The 17939-nt window shown below is 35.0% G+C and overlaps 2 protein-coding genes across 3 annotated transcripts in view; both read right to left on the bottom strand.

Annotated features, from left to right (window-relative positions):
* Positions 1-1580, bottom strand: part of LOC111464517 (nuclear pore complex protein NUP50A-like) — a 4664-nt gene extending 3084 nt beyond the window's left edge. Inside the window, exon 1 of the mRNA XM_023108746.1 lies at positions 1511-1580. The gene's annotated coding sequence lies outside the window, so the exon portion shown is untranslated. The remainder of the gene's footprint in view (positions 1-1510) is intronic.
* Positions 1581-2714: 1134 nt separating this feature from the next.
* On the bottom strand, positions 2715-17939 carry LOC111464515 (coatomer subunit beta'-2). 2 transcript variants are annotated; one of them, XM_023108743.1, is made up of 25 exons: positions 17682-17939; positions 17251-17271; positions 17082-17143; positions 16771-16825; positions 15934-15970; positions 15510-15835; positions 15285-15416; positions 15058-15206; positions 11414-11482; positions 10401-10551; positions 10248-10313; positions 9654-9842; positions 8802-8942; positions 8601-8675; positions 8251-8427; positions 8009-8100; positions 7806-7922; positions 7150-7264; positions 6913-6984; positions 6624-6820; positions 6462-6555; positions 5305-5411; positions 4816-4945; positions 3760-3886; positions 2715-3118 (listed from the first exon to the last, which is right to left on the bottom strand). In XM_023108743.1, the coding sequence occupies exons 1-25, from the start codon at positions 17682-17684 to the stop codon at positions 3099-3101; spliced, it is 2724 nt and encodes a 907-aa protein (XP_022964511.1). In that variant the 5' UTR covers positions 17685-17939; the 3' UTR covers positions 2715-3098. The 2 variants fall into 2 exon arrangements, with proteins under 2 accessions (XP_022964511.1, XP_022964510.1); XM_023108742.1 differs by having other exon boundaries at positions 3684-3886; positions 17682-17938.

Below are 17939 nucleotides of genomic sequence, written 5' to 3'. Positions count from 1 at the left end.
CCCCCCCCGACACACACACACACCCGTCTCCTCTTTCTCCCTCTTCTCAATTTCCCAACTGCTACAATCCCTAGTTGCCTCCCACTCGTCATAACCTGTTATAAAACTAACTCATGATAACATATAGAACAACAACACGAGGCTATCACAGACAGTTATCTTCACAATAATATTGTTTGACGCAAACATTAATGATGGTAATGAGTTGAGATAGTGTAACTTTACCCCCAAAACCATCTAGCCCCAACAATTCATCATTTTAAATTTACCAATTTCAATCCCCATTCTTGACATGATTGAATGATGAATATAACTCCAAACCAGGAGAAGTCCTAGATGCATCTGAATCAAGACTGAAAATATAGTAACCCCCTAAAGCATTGCCTCACTGACAAATAATGAAGTAGAAGATATTGTTTTAAAAGAAAAAGAATGTAAGAGATCGGTTATCACCCAGAAGTATTTAACCAAGTCCTAGAACTTAAATTTTAATATATTGGCATGCATCATTGCAAACACAGAATTGAGATAACAGTCATTAAAGCATAAATAAGAACTGTAACAAGAAACCGATAGCCATATGTCAAAAGAAACCAAAAATAACACAGCAATTGAAAGCACTTGGCATGGAACTTTGAATATGCATCTGTGAAAAGTCAATGTCGGTAAACAATGTGCATGTGCATGTGAGAGCTAAAGAGAGTGAAAGCTTTGCATGGTTGACAATTCGAAACTACAGATATGATGAGAGAACTAGTATTGCATTAGCCACCAATCACTGAATAAACAATCTCCAAATGATTGTCCCAGCCAAGTAATACAGCCAACAGGATTTAACGAGCCACCAAAGAACCTCATAGAATTCATTAGGCTTAGAAGTCAAATGATTAGGAGGGTTTCTAAATCCAGAAATTGATTAAAAGGCGATAATCTCAGAATTGAATCTTAAACCTTCAAATCTTTCTATTTAACACGCGAAATAATCAAAATGAATATACAACAAAGATCGATAACAGATGACTCAACTAGAGTCAGAAAAAAGTTGAAGCTAACAAATAGCTGAAAGAAAGGAAACTTTAAATTGAGCTTCCCATTTGAGGGTTCATTTTCTTTTCCCGATTTCCTTTTTGTCTATAGCAGAATTAAAACTCCCTGTACTCACGGTTCCTTCATAACGAATATCGTACCACAATTTGCGCCCAGAAACCCAAAATAGAGTGCAAGGGCTTGAACTGTACCATTCAGAACTAACATTATGATTCACGAAGATCGCCACCAAGTATGATTACAAAAAAAAACGAGGTATCCAGTACACAAGAACACACAAGAACACACAAACAACTCAAGGATCCAAAGGACAATGATGAGAAAGACAAACAAAACTGTGGCAAGGCAGTGAAATTAGAATATAAATACATTAATAGTAGAAAAGTAAATCGAATAAATTAACACATCAAAACCCCCTGCCTTCCGAAACGTAACATAAAAATGTGAACGGAGAAGGAATTACCGAGAATCCAAGCAAAGCTGTATCAGAAGTGGAAGAAATGAGGGTTCGGAGAGAGAGAGAGAGACTGAAATATGAGAGGGTTTTTAGTTTGGTTCCCCTTTTCTGCTGCTTTTATTATTATTATTTTTTATTTAATGATGGTACGGTTTTTATTTTTTATTTAATTTTCTTTTCCGGATTTGAACGGGCACACGGGTTTCTCTCTCTTCCTTGTTATTTCGGCGAGAGATCTAAACGACGTCGTACCAAGGCTGCTTAATGGATAATCTGATATATATATATATATATATATATATATCTTTTATAGGGTAATTTTAAATTTATTAATTCACGAAATTGAAATTATATTTTGCCCAAAAAAAACATGTGACGAAATTTATAGATTAATGAAAATGTAAACATAATTTTGTTTATATTATAGGCAAATGTTTGTTTGACTATAAATTAATTGTCTTAATTAGACGTATAGAAAAAGAATAATTTTAATTTTAAAAGGAATTCTGCCGAAAATAGAGAAAAATGGAGGGGTCCGGGTCGGTTGGCCGCGGGTTTTGCATAAAAGGATTTTGCGGTGCTTTGACGCTACCCGGAAGCAACTTGGGCCGTGGGCTGGAAGTTTGGGCTTATAATGTGGGGGTATTCAAAAGCCCAATAACAGTATAAATAATTCAGGTCTCTCCACTTGCAGAAAGGCTATGATTATGATTACTATTTCAGCGCAGAATTGATGCCCCATATGCGTAATTAAAGGATATAAATGTAGCATCCAATTTGAAACGTTTCTGCAAACCTCATACTGGAGATGGTTACAGCAACAGCTTTTACAACTTCTTTGAGAAGAGTTGCTAAATTAGATTGGGTTAAATGATTAAAATTGTTTAAACAAAACCATAGTATCTGGTAATAAATTTAAAAATATATATATATATATATATATAAAATAAATTTAATATAAGAAAAACACTGTAAAATTTTAAAAGTAGTGCAACCAAATAAACGTGTTATTGAAAACAATATTCAAAAATTAAAAGAATCTAAGAAAAAAAAAAACTTTTAAGCTAAAAGGTATGCAATCCGTTAAAATCGTCCAGATTGGGACTCAGCAGTACAATAAAAAAATCGAAAACTAGACCACTATTCGTCCATTAATCGAGTACTGAAGCTAGATCGGAAGAGTAGAGATTTGAAACTCCTACTCCACACATAAACAATATGGCTTATTCGTATTTCATGACAATTGATCAAAGAAAACTTGGGTCAAGCTGATTAAGATACAACATAAATGGGGGCTATGGCGAGAATGAAATGATCTACATGCACAACCTATACTGTAAGAGGCATGGTCCAAAAATGAAATAGTAGTAATACAAGGTTAACTATTCTCAAAGAAAAGATCGAGTACATCTATCTATAGTTACAAAAATTGACTTCAAAGTCATAAAGAATGTAAAATTCATTAAATCCTATTTTCCGAAATGACCATATAGTTGAGTATATTTCCACATGGCATATCCACGTCCGCACAAGAGTCCCATCTGCTTCAGTAAAAAACTTCTCTTCACTTAGCGTCGAATCAAGCAGCTGAAACCTAGTGATCTGATGTTAACACTGCAAAAGAAGGAAATGAAAACCAAGTAAGAACAATTATAAAACGATATTAAAAGAAATAAAACATAGTGAAAGACTCTCTATTTAATGGATCGTCACAAGAGTAGCATGACCACATTTTAACAATCGTCATCGAGATCGAGTGAACTACAGAACGAAGAACAACAGTATGGTGATTCTTTCAAAGGGATATGGGAGAAATAAAGAATTATTGATTACATTCTGAAAGCAATATTCCTATAACAAGATAAGGCAAATTAGAAATGTGAAAGGTAGAAGTTAGCAAAGAATTATGTGCAGTCCTATCTAACAGCTTTTCAGGGCATATGTCAAGAAAAATGCTCCAATAAAAATCTAAATGTAAGATGCAAGACAGTGGGAGGCAATATCTTTATGAACTACTGCAGTAAATTTGGAAGCTAATCCATGATAATCGAAAATGTTAACCATGCTTTTGTTTGTTGTTGGGAACAGATGTGTGCAGGTAGCAGTAGTAGATCTAGTAAGACAGAAAGCAGGTTGCATAAATGCATGCAAAGCTGGCATTTTAGAATCAACGGATCACCAGAGACTACAATTGGATTTTCACAATTGGGCAACCAATTGCCTTTAGGCTGACTGGGTTCCTTCATTATTCGTACCCCACTCTTCATCAGCCTCGTTACCGTTAACAAGAACGGCACCATCTGTAGAATCCGCATCCACCACAACAGGCTCCTCTTGGCTATCTTCTCCGTTTTGGTGCTCTTCAGTCTCTTCATCTCCATTCTGCCAAAGAACCACCACAACTCAGATAAACTAAACTCAATCCTACAAAAGGCATTAAGAGTGTCTAGTTCCACCGCGTGGATATATAAAATGGGACAAAATGGTATAGCAACAGGATTTAATTTCCATATGCAAGTAATTTAGGAAGAAAGAGCAACTACGAGTAGTAGAGACAAGTACTATGGCGACTAAGAAATAAGTACACACTTAACAGAAGACAAGAGCTCTACCTTCTCGCCTACCGGAGCAGCTTAGATAATGAGAATCTAACTATCTACCCACACCCAACTGAATCTCTCTCCCCCTAAAGCCATGTACAACTGTACTAGTACTTGAGGTAAGTTTCAAGTAACTTCCTAAGTGATTTTGGAAGGCAAGAAGAGTTTTTATCTTTTAAATCAAGAGTGTTTGGGAACAAACAATAATCACTGTTTAAAATATCAAATTGGTAAAAAATCATGTTCTTAAAAGAATAAGTAAAAAGTTGATTATCTAGAAAGTAATTCTAAATTGATTGACTAGGAATCACTCAAGAACTGGTGTATGATAATTTAGCACTCATAGAGTCACTTTTGGATTTAGTGCAATCAAATAACTAGGGAATAAAACTAATTTAAAAATCATTTTTGGCTCTATTTTTTTTAACTGCTTTATTGGTCATACATTATGTAGGCGTATTTGTTCTCGTTTCTTCATTAATGAAAATATTTGTTTCCTTGCCATATGCAAATAAAATTACTTTTTTAAAAAATGTAACCAAATACATGGATTTTAATTAAACCATTTTTATAAAGTGTTTTAGGAAAAATGTTGTTTAAAAAAGTGTTTAATTAGAAGGTATGTCACACTCACCCTTAATATTTTGAAATGGCGGTCAAACTAATAGTTAATTTTAGCTAGAAGAATAGAAAATTGAATACAGCACATACCTCAAGATTTGAGTCTCCGTTTTCAAGAAGCTCCTCTTCATCCACATGCATATTCCTAAAAGCCTCCACAAGTGTTGCATGTGACCTGTCAGCCTGATTAGCATACTCCACCGCAGGAGGATAGACACCCCTAGCGAAATTCAAGGAAGGAGATAAATGTACGTTCTGGTATGAAGTATCCACTACCAAGTTGAAACTAGTTTCTCAATCATGTAATTTAGCAATATTCCATATAATATAATTGACTAATCATACAAGAACAGTAACTACGATGGATCAACATTAGAGTGGCTAATGATACAAAAAAGAGAGGTTGGATCTACAATGGATCAATCATTGGGAACGGTAGAATTATAAGGGGACTTTTGGAAAGATAAGGTGCATCAAATTTTCTACAAAGACCTCTGCCCCTCATCGTTCATACTAATTCTTCTTTCAACAATATTTCATTTTATCAAAACATGTGCATAAAATGATAGATAAAGGTACCTGGTCTCTGAAAATTTAGATTCAACAGAAACAGCTAGTTGCCAATCATCAAACAGATTAGGATACTCTTCAGGATCAGCTAGTGAATCAGCTGCTTTTGGACTGACCTATAATATTTTCAAAATTAAATGGAAAAAAAAAACAAAAAATTGCTAGGTCAATGGCATCTTTAATTAAAATGTAATAAAGTAAGCATTATAAGTGACATGAAAAAATAACAAAACACTAAATTTTTAATGACATGAAAAAAAAATGCCCTCGGTGCCATATTTGTGCATGTCATCATCATAATACAACTGCAAAGAGATGTGCGTGCATTCAATTTTACTAAAGCATGAAATCTCAAACCCTTCAGTTCATACTACTCTTTTCTTACTGTAAATTACATTATAAAGTCCTTACATAAAAGAGGTAAAATTTTATAAGCAGGAAGCCTATTAATTGATGCATACATAAAATATCAATATAAAGGTAATTGTAATGAAACATAGAAATAATGGGAGGCAATAAATAGCCGCATGTCTTTCTGAATGAAATGTAGGTTTCTTCTCTTTTTGTTGTTTGGTTTCAAGGTTTGGATGATGGGAGGCAGCCCTCAAATCACGCGATTTTAGAATTCGATGGCTTTGCAAGTACCTCTCATACCAATGATCACTAAAACCTGCTCGGAACTTTTGTTCTCTCTTAAAGATTCTAAATAAACGAGATGAAAATTTTCCTTTGGTAATGCATGGGTAAAGGAGAGGATGCCACAATATATGCTGCGATGGAAGTCTCTGTCTATTGGGAAAAAAAAAGGAGCTTGACTTGGGAAACTTTTGGAACAGATGTAATGTATGGCCCTTAGAAAAGGTAAATATGGAGAACATCAAGGTGGCCGAAGAAATTATATTAACCAAATGCTAGTGGGCAAGAAGCTGGCACCAGGTGGAGGTATTCTGTTAGCTTATAAAAAAAATGCAGATCGAACAGTATTCTTTTGGACTATAAGTTATTATGTTTAATAGACTTAAATATACGCAACAATGATACGACTTGTGTATAGTTTTTATCGGATGATAAGCTAATTGATGTTCAGCTCTCTATTATATACACAATGATACAACTTTTTGCAAAGGAATATTCAACATGAACAGGACATAAGAATTAAATGTTACCTTATTCAGGTCCTTTCTCCAGATAGCAACTATCTCAGAGACTTTACTTGGAAGATAAGACCGTGCCATTAACGCTGCTTCAGGTATCCGGTTACTACAAAAACAAGATGTAAGCATCGATACCAAATCTTAATAGATCCATAAATGAAGAAAAAAATTCACCTTTCCACCAATAGCTGGAGGCAGTCTTCTAATTTACCCAATGTAAATAAACAGAGGAAAGCAACATTGTTCTTTCCTTGCTCTTTAGCAAGGGAAGCAAGCTTTGAAATTCCTTCAGCGTCCCCTAAAGAAGAATAGAGCAGTAACAGACCACTCAGGTCCATGGCAAATTTTAGACATTCCTCCGCCATTTCTAGCTGCAATAACATGATTCAACAGAGATCGATATCAGAGGATTGTTAAAGAGATATTGTAAGTATCGTGGGACAGAAGCATTTTGATTAAACACCTTTCCACTAGACATGGCCAATTCTCCAAGCTGCTTCCATTTGGATTCGCTATGTACAGCCGTTGCAATTTCCTGCAAAAGACCAAGAAACCTCTATTTGGATCTTACTAGAACTACTGTAAAGCACCACGTCCCCAAAGAAACAAGGAGAAGAAAAGCAAGAAAACTAAACAATGTTCTAAACAAGTTCAAAACAGCACCCTACATTTATTTAGCACCAACATGATTGGAGCATACCTTTGCAACATCTAATCTTCCAAGCTGTATCGCTAATTCAAATCTATAATCAGGATCTGTTGCAACCTCCAGTGCCTCTTCTATCATACCTCGAGATTCTAAAAAGCGAGCCACACTGATAGACAACAAAAACTAAGAAATATATCAACATTTCTTTCACTCTTAAAAAGAGAAACCTTTAACTATTGAACGAAGAGATTCAAACAAGACAAGATATCCTTAAAAGAAGCCAGGGATTTTACTATAAACAATCCTAATGCCACAAATAATAAAAGGAGCGATTACAAAAAGAACTGCAAATCCGAGGTAAAAATAAGACATCTCTTTTTCAATGCTGTACTTCTTGTCAATAAAGGAGAGTGAGAGAGAGAGAGAGAGGAATTACATGAATGTTAAAGCATGTATACACTATTGGGGAGAACAAAAAATTGGCATTTTCAAGTGTCAAAGTAGAATTAAAACAATATCTAAAATGAATTAACAAGTGTAAAATATTCTAATGATGAATAGATGATACAGAAAATATTACATAATTTCTGCTAGCAACAATATCAATTCTAAAGTACCATTTTTAAGATAAGAGGTAGCATTTCAGTCAGAAAATATCGTATTACTAATTTTAAGCACTTTTTTTAAAATTGAGGATTCATAGATACCTATTATGATGCTCCTTGGGGATTAAAGGTAAGATTTCATTGGCTCTTTCCAGATCTCCCCGCATTACAAGTGTCTTGTATTCAATCAAGCTAAGAAGTAATGTATATCCTACAACACTGCAACAAACAGATCATCACATACTTACATCAGATTATATGGTAGCAACTATCAGCTCCAAGAACATAAAATAGCATCTGCTTACTTAAATTCTTTGTCAATTAAATACACGCGACTGTGACTGGCAAGATATCCAAGCAAATACATTGGTCGATCCAGATGAAACATTGTAGTAACCTGAAAATAGATCCATACATCAACGAGGAAACAATCCATTTTTCTCTTTTCTCCGATGAAGGGAAGTATATTGATGTGAATTTAAAGAAGCATTATGAAAATGTCCAAGAAAAATAGGGGGTGAAGGGTTAGCATAGGAATCATAATCACCTCACCACCAACACAGTAATTTAGCCTCCAAGAGGAATTATTATAAATGAAACAATCCCCAACCCATAAGCCGGTCCTAACACGTTCATTTGTTTCATAGAGAAGCTCAAACGCATCCTCTATACCTTGTTCATCAACTGATCTACCACTATCAAGATAAGATGAAACAACATCGCGCTGCATCATGAAATATACTTATTAGATAAAATCCTTCTTGGCACTACACAAGATAAAAAAAAAACAGTAGCAGTACTGAACATGGCTTAAGAAACATCCTCCAGATAACATCTCACTAAATGGAACTACAATACAAAAACTGCAAAGGCAGGCTTAAATGGATGGCAACTTACATTGTACTTCAGGATATAAAATGCAGAATCACTGGAAATTGCCACTAGGTCACCACTATCGGCCCAATAGAGATTCTGATATTTAATACAATGATAGAAAACGCAAAACATCAGCAAAATGTCAGGGAAAAGTTACACATAGTCCACGAGTCTGTGGAGGCTAGCAGCCTATAGAGCTTCTTGAGGAATATCTGCACTCACTTTCACATTTACATCAATCCGTCGAATTAACCGGCACTCAGCCCAGTCATAAAAGCAAATAAAATCGTTTGAGCACATTGCCAAAAGAGTTCCTCCATAAATATGCTCTGCAGAAAATGTAGGCCGGATGCTCTTCTTTTCCTGAAAGAACGGAATGTATTTTCATCAACTTGAGACACTCAACCTCTTGAAATGGCATATTATTTACAATATTTCTATGAGATTTTTTTTTTTTTTTTCTTTTTTGATGAGACATGCTATGTACAATATCTGATACTACTTGAACTTGAGAAATTTAAAAATAAGAACCTAAACTATGTTTGGCTCATGGTTTTATTAAGCCTATAATGAAGTCTATGGTTGAAAAGTTTAAGTTTATATCATCTATGTTTGGATTGTACAAAGAAATATGCTCTAGAGACCTCAGTTTGTATAACCTATATTTGGTTGAACGTTTATGTTTGTAAAATTTTGTATGCCATATATACAGGTGAGTTTCAAAAACTTGATTGAAGTTTATTGAGTTTGTGGGTTTTTACCCCGAAAAAAAAAAACTCATAGTATTTGGAACTATAACCTCAACCTAGATATACAATTAAATATTCATTAAAAAAAATAATAATAATAAAATAAGTGTCCATTAGTTTATCAAATATCTGCTTCAGATAAGTTGGTTTATCTCAAAATTTTAACTAGAATACTTTTTATGTGGTTTCCTCTCAACCAACCACTTGAACAAGCACAATGCATTTTTGTCACTGACGTCAAATAATGCATAAAATGCGTTTGAAAAAACATACCATATGATTCCAATATTCCTCTTCTTAAATATTTATTAAAATAAATACAAACCTGGAAATTTTTTGTGAAAATCTTTATCTTTGAAGTACTCTCTCGAGCAGCATATTCTCCTTCAGATGACCAAACAATTTCCAATGCGGAACCAAATGATCTATTCCTCCATGCCAAAGCTGTATAGATAATGTATTCGCCATCTCCACATACAACAACAAATCGTCCATTGGGATTGTGCCTCAAGTTCTGAAAGAAATTGTGAGAGCAAACAAACAGAGCATGAGAACGGAGAACAATAATCAACAAAAGGTAAAACTCATTCTACTACATAAGATTTCATATTAACTGAACTTAACATGAAATTTTCAGCTAAAGTATCTACAATTGCACTGTAAAAAGATGACCGGTGCAACGGATAACAAGAATGCCGTCAGAATACTGGTTTGTATCAATCATTACGATGTCGTCAAGTATAGAGCATACACCAAAAACATTTTTAGTAATAGATACCATGAGTTTCAGAAGGTAAACATGATTAGATATGCTTTCAAATGTTGCCTCGCTTTAACAATGAAGTGTAAATTGTGACCTTATGACAAATGTTAGAAGAAGAGAAATCATATAATTAGAAGATCATATAAGCACAATTACTTGAGGATAAAGATCACAGGTTCCCAATTCCTTGACAGCCAAAGGTAACCTCTCTCCATCTGTAACCTAGATAGAAGGAAAGAACAAAAAGTAAATAAACGAGCAATTGTCATAATGCAGGATATATAAAGAAATGTGCTATTAAGTTCAAACCTCATAGTCTGCTCCCACACTTTTAATGTTGACTGTTTGGATTTCATTGTGCTTAGCCCAAATAATTTTCCCAGTATTATCCATGCTAGCTACAGGTACCTCCCGGCCAAGTTTTACCATAATCGTTCCTTCATCATAACCAATCACAACCCTGTCGGAGAAAGGATACATCATTTCTAACAACAAACAAACAAAATATCTCAAGCAGATTTTTAAAAATGATTTATAAGCTTAATTCTCTATACAGTCCCTCATTAATAAATTAGTAGAGACTCGTGGACAGTCAAATTTTTAATCATTTTATCCACCCCCTAATTAAAAACTTCAAATATGTACTCAATTATTTACATATTATTTATTAACTTCACGCTTTATATTCAATGATTTACTGTTTCTGATAGTAAAATAAATTTTCAAAGCCAAGAATTTTGTATAACCTTCTGGAATGGTTAAATAAATTATTTGAACATTTTTTATTGAAATTATGATATCGATTATTTTATTGTCAAAATATGCAATATTAGAATACTTTTCTCATATTTAATCTATGAGTTCTTCCAAGAAACAGTTCTTAGTTTAAATACTGAACAATATATGTTTGACTGTTTGCATTCATTATAGAGTTTAAATTTAGTTGAATAATCAAAATAAGCAACTTAATAACATATAAATAAAATAAGGGGAACTACTATCAATTTAAGCTCTGAGTTAATTCACATCAGACATTCTTATCTATCAACATTTAACCAAATCAATCTGGAACTTATTTTGTTTCAGAATAAAGTAACATTTTAAATTTTCATGTACGTTTCACAAGATACTAGACTAGTATTTGAATTGAGGAGATGGGGAGGTTAAGAATTAGAAATTTATCAAGTAAAAAGAGGAATTGGAAGATTAAATGAGATTGAGAATTTCCAATACCAGCCATCCCTCGGGATAAGAGAAACATAAAAGGAAAAAACAACGCTTATATAAAGAAAGAAAATTAAGAACTATAACAACTAACTTACCGTCGGGAGCCCTTAATATATCCAATAGCCCAAACTCGCTCAAGGCCATAATTCAAGGTGTTTTCAAGCCTGAGATTCAAGAACATGAATTAAAAAATAATCGAGAACCACACAAAGACATATAATTCAAATTGAGATGGATCAGATAGTACTTTATTATTATTATTGTTGTTGTTTAATATCCGTGTTCAAGCTAGCTAGTGCACGCTATATTTGGTTGTCAAGATAACTTGAAAGATATTAAATTCTAAGTTGTCATAGTGGGAACTTGAACTCATTCCCTAAAAACTCGCTATTATTTACATGACCCATATTTGACAACTTGGTCTAGTCATGATAGTTGAAACGAGTGACAAAACAATTATGACCAAGAATTAAGGAATCTAAATTTCTTTTTTTTAATGAAAAACAAATTTCATTGATGCATGGAATTACAAAAAAAGGTTAGAGTTCAAACCAAAGGAGTTACAAAAGGGATCTCCAATTGATCAAAAGTGTAGAGATGGTAAGAATTATATAAAGAATAGCATTTATACCAAGATATTGCAACAAAGATGATTTGTTCAAAGTAACTCTCAAAAGAACTTCTCTTATCCATGAAGAAACAACTGTTCCTTTCATTCCAGGTGATCCAAAAGAAAGCCCGAATGATGTTCATCTAAATAAGTCTTTTATCATCTGAAAATGGATGCCCAACGAGAATATAAAGGAGGTTGTTGATCTAATTGAGGCAGTAAGTGAACATGATTTAAACCATCCATGAGTCTAATCCATTCCTCTAATTTTTCATCATTTAGGTATCTTCTCAAATGAAGATTTCAACGACTATGAAGTTTCAATCAAGATTCTTGTACAGAGATGCCTTTGTTTAGCGACAGAGAGCAAAGGCGAGAGTAAAGGCGAGGGAAATGCTCAGTAAGAGATTCCTTCTGCAGCCAGCAATCAAGCCAAAAATATGTCTTAGCCCCACTTCCCACTTTTAGAAGAACTATATCATGAATGAGATTCATATGAAACAAAATAGATCTCCAAGGCCCTTCAACATATCTTGGGAAACGATCATTAGGCCAAGAATTCATAGAGGCTTTCTCATATATGTATCAATCACCTGGCTGAACAAAGCATCCTCCGGAGGGTAGTATCTCCTAATCCACTTTGCAAGAAGAGCTTGATCCTTATTCAACACCTTGTATGGCTATGTCTCCTTGAGTGATGGGTCTGATTGCTTTTTCCCATTTAACAAGGTGTGTGGGGGCACTGTTTGCTCCCCTTTTCCCAAGAAAATTCCAAAACAGACCATCAATACTCGGAAAAACTTTAGATGGGGCATTGAAAAGGGACAAAAAAAATAGTGGGGAGATTAAAAAGAGTGGCTTGAAGTAACGTGAGGCACCCCTTTGGATTTATGAGAATGGCTCCAAGAGTGAGGTTTCCTCTCACTCTTCTCGACAATAGGAATCCTAAAGGACATTGATTTAGAGGTTTCCGTATAGAGGGAGACGAAGATATATGATTGGCCACTGCCCATGTCTACAACCAAGATTTTCAGCAATCAAGTCAACTTCCACAAAACAGGTATTTATCCCCAGAATCTCAAACTTGTGATGGTTGATGTTCAACCAAGGGGCCTTTTCCAATGAATTAACATGACCAAAGACATTTTTAAGATCCCGGCCTTCCATGGATGAGACAAGTATGGTGTTATAGGCAAAAAAGAGATGGTGAATTTGAAGGGGGTCTCTCCCAATCACCTTTAAAGCAACTATTTGCTCTCGTCTCAATCATCATTCTACTGAAACAGTCCGTAATAATGACAAAAAGAAAGGGGTAGAAGACGTCACCTTGTCGGAGGCCACAGATGACAAGAATCCTCCCTCCAAGACGACCATTAATAATGATCAAATAATTGGGCAAAGAAATACACCCATTTTTCCATTTTCTCCAGGTTGCACCAAAGCTATTTGCCACAAGAATTAAATCAAGATAGTCCCAATCAACTTTGTCAAAGGCCTTCTCGATGTCTTTTCTTCTTGAATGCATAATCCTCAATAACTTTGTTCACAATCAATGATGCATCCGAAATCTATCGACCTTCAACAAAGGCAGATTGATACTTGGCAATAGTGGTGGGAAGAACTTTTTTAAGCCTCTCAGATAGCACCCGAGTAATGATCTTTTGTTGGCACGAGATGAGGCTAATGGGTTGATCGTCCTCGACCTTCAATGCATCCACCTTCTTTGGGATAAAACAAAAGTAGGTTCTGTTTAAGCTTGTGTTAATGATAACAGTCTTAAGAAAATCTTGGAACACCCTCATAATGTCTCCTTCAATGATGTTCCAAAAATGTTACCAGTCTTAAGTTTGTCCCAAGATCCCTAATGGCCTCTTAAGTTTGTCCCAAGATCCCTAATGGCCTCTTAAGTTTGTCCCAAGATCCCTAATGGCCTAACTTGCTTTTCTGTGAAATTCTTCTGCTTCTCAATGGCTTGTTGATGAGTGGATAGTATACCACTGCGAAATAGCGGGCAAACAGCGAGGTCCAGAGTCTTTGGTGCAGAGACTTCCATGGAAATTGATAAACTCTCTTCCAGTCTCAGATTCAGTAAGTAAGCTTTGACCATCCCTAGATAGCAACTCATAAATTGAGTTTCTTCTCTTTTTCACACTCATAAATTGGTGGATATAACTTGAGTTCATATCTCCATCCTTTACCCATCAATTTATGCATTTTTGTCGCCAAAAATCTCCTCTTTAGAGTTTTTTACGGAAGATAGCTTCAAAAGTCTTCAATTTCTGAATAAACACATAGGCCAGCCTCTAAGAGGGTTAACACTCCACCATTTGTGGTTCAGTGGGAGAAAGGAATGATGCTCCATCCACATATTTTCGAATATAAAAGGTAGGTGACCCCATTTTGAAGAACCCAAACCCAAAATGGGAACTCATGGCACTATTAAACAAATTTCAACTATTATCCAGCATACAGTCTAAAATATCTCTGAACACATAGTTGCAACCGTTTATAGATAGAACCCAAACCCAAAATGGGAACTCATGGCACTATTAAACAAATTTCAACTATTATCCAGCATACAGTCTAAAATATCTCTGAACACATAGTTGCAACCGTTTATAGATAGCTCGCGCACACTGACTATTTTCACGGGATAAATACCTAACCCTACTACATTTGGTTGTAAAGGTAACTTTGTAAGATATTAAATCCTAAGTATATGGTCATCATGGCTTGAACTCATTCCCTCTAAGTTCTTTATTATTTACATGACCTTTATGCACCACTTTGCCTGACTACGGTAGTTGAGATGAGTGACAAGATAGTTATGACCAATAGTTAAGGAACCTCGTTTTCTATTACTGACACTAGTAAACAAATTTCAAGTATTATTCAGCACACAGTTCTGAATAAGTTCAAATATCATAAATGTATTAACAAAAAGAATAAAAAATATTTCAAATTATGAAACTTAACGTGCACACCACACCAATATTTCTCCCTACCAAATTATATTCGTTCTTCGCCAAGGTAGCAAAATTTAAAATCATGTTAGACAAGTATATTAATGAAATTCCAAAACCAGAACATATAGATCTAGATATCATGAAATTAGAGAATAAAATTTACCTATATGTGGTTGCATGCCATATACGAACAGTACCATCCTCAGAACCTGTGATAATAATAGGAAGCTCTGGATGGAAACAAACAGCGGACACATTGTGTGTATGACCTTCAAGTGTTTGAACGCAACTTTTGGTTTGATAGTCCCACACCTGTTTTCATATGATTTAATGAAGCATCTTCTATTTGGAACCAGTGAATGTTAGGTTAAGAATTAGAATAATGGAGACCTTAGCAGTGTGATCGTCAGAACCAGTAATTAGGTAAGGTTTGTCACCACCAGTAAAGTAATCAACACAATTTACTCCCTTCTGATGGGCATCCAATGTAAAATTAGGATCGGGAGAGCCAAGATTCCAAATCTGCCACAAAAATTTTCCCAAATTTCATTCAGCATCACCATCCAGGTTAGGAACAGATAAGAAGTTACACTATGAGAAAATTCTCAATATTACCTTAATAGTGCGGTCAAGAGAAGCACTTGCAAAGGTGTTAGTATCCTTGGGATTAAATGTTACTTGCATCACATAGTGAGAATGTCCCTCAAAAATTTGAGTGCACACCCAACCCTTCTCCCAATCCCAAAGCTTTATGAGCATATCATCAGATGATGACAGAACATATGGAAGCGTAGGATGGACCGCAACACACCTAATGTAATCTGTATGAGCCTCAAAGACTTTTACTTTATCCATTGTATTATAATTGTAGACACGAAGGAACATGTCATCAGCTCCAGCAACGACCCATTGCTTCCGCACGATAAACTTGGCTGACCTAACTGCCAACACAGTCAACACACAACAAACACTTCATAGCATATTCTTCCATCCACTCACCTTTACTTCTCTATCTCTCCATATTGACTTTACTGCTTACCTGGTAACTCCGTCACCTCAAAAGACTTGACCATAATCTGCAGAAGTTGCCAGAGGATTCATTTAATTTTTAAATAATTTCAGAGTTAACAAAATTAGACAACGAATTTAAAGAATTCAGAGATGGAAGGGGAGGTATTTTCATAAATTCACATTTCATGCACCTACCACAGTCCGAACTAGAACTCCAAGTGAAAAATCATTCTTATAACCCATAGAAGTTCTTATAAGAAAATGAAGGAAGAAAAAAGAAATAAATCATAGAATCATCGAGAAAAAAGGAAAATGATAAAAATTTGGAAGGCCACCTAAGTTATATGTGAACGTTACTTATAATACATAATTATTCAAGTGGTTGTTCAGTGAGAATAGTTGAGGTGCACACAAGCTAGCCACAATACTCATGAATATAAATGAATAAATACATATGTGTAATGAACTCCTCTTCTCTTCTACCAAATGATGATCAATAACTACCATATGCTTTTCTGCTCAAAAATAAAGTTTTAGTTTCTTCTCCAAATAAAAATGTGAAGACTTGAAAAAACAGAAAGAATCCAACTGCAAACCATAGGTTTTACAAGTTCCACTTACGGTGACAATTATCTTACTCATGAAACCATGTCATACTTACTCTGAGAAGCTTTTGGGCTAGATTATGGAATCATCAAGAAAATAGTGTAACAAACTTCGGGATATACAACAATTCATGGATAAATATGGTTGAGTTAGTAATTAGAAAAATCAGGTCTCGTTTTGAAAACAATTTTGAAGTACTTCCGTAAAAAGAAAAGTTCAAAAAGCATCCATGTATTCATCAATGATAACATATCCATACCTGAGACTGATAGTTCCAGATGCATACAGTTCCTGAATACAAACTGGCCAGAATCCTGCAGTAAGGTGTGTGTCAGAACCTTCAAGTTTTCTTCATCTCTTTTGCAGTAGAAATAAATATAATCACAGTTCGGTAAATGATCAACTAAGAAATCTCAAAGATCCAAACCAGATGGGAAACGAATGATCATGAACTACAATATTCTAACATAACGGAAACCATTTACATCTATCATAATTTTAACCGGCTCATAATGGACTAGGATGTAGCATTGCCAAGATACGGTATTAATAAGCACCTATCCAACTTACCATGGTTCTGTTGGATGCAAATCCACAGATTTTACCCTTTCCGATCTTTGAGCGAGTTTCCTCTGAACCAAATAATAAGAAAACGTATTTTATAACACATAACAAGAAAATAAAAATAATCAAAATTATACACATTCTATCCATTTAACACGCAGAAGAATCGGAATACCTTGATTTCAAGTCTGAGAGGCTGCGAATACACAAACAACCAAAAAACAAATAAGTAATTCGTAGCAGCAATAACGATTCGAAGTCGTAGATAATAACAAAATAAGTTTAAGTAGTAGCCGCGAAATAGAAGCCAAATTCCATGGACCAAGCATTAGAATGCCAGATCCTAGGGTCCTTCTTCTCTCATAAAATCTAAGAGAAAGAGAAGGAGAGAACGATTCCGTATCTATGTCCCAAACAAAGAAAAGGCAGAGCCAATCAAACTCGCGCACTCAAATTATCAGAGAGAATAATCGAAGAACTCGGAAGGCAATGCCAATATCAACAAAAGTGAGGAACTGTGACAGAATCGTAGCAGAATTCAACCAGATCTAAGCTATAATTGAATGCAGATTTGTTCAGAGAAATGGAAGAAAGTCTTCAACTCACCATAGTGAGCAAATGAGAGGTTAGGAAATGAGATCTCGATCGTTGCACCCGAGCGATCCAGGTGATCGCAGCTTGAAGAAGATCAATGGGTAGAGAGAGAGGTTTCAGAATTGAACCAACGAAGTCTTTCGTGTTAATATGAGAAGGAAGCGAGAGCAGATCGAAGCTTAGCAGTTACGTCATAAATTTACGATAATGCCATTCGCCCCCCTCCCGGAATTTCTCAGTGCAACCGATTCTACAATAAAGTTTCAGTTT

This window comes from Cucurbita moschata, unplaced genomic scaffold (assembly GCF_002738365.1).
Source record: "Cucurbita moschata cultivar Rifu unplaced genomic scaffold, Cmos_1.0 Cmo_Scf00030, whole genome shotgun sequence".
NCBI lineage: Eukaryota > Viridiplantae > Streptophyta > Magnoliopsida > Cucurbitales > Cucurbitaceae > Cucurbita > Cucurbita moschata.
The sequence above is the reverse complement of the archived record's forward strand: the minus strand, read 5'-3'. Positions and strand labels throughout refer to the sequence as shown.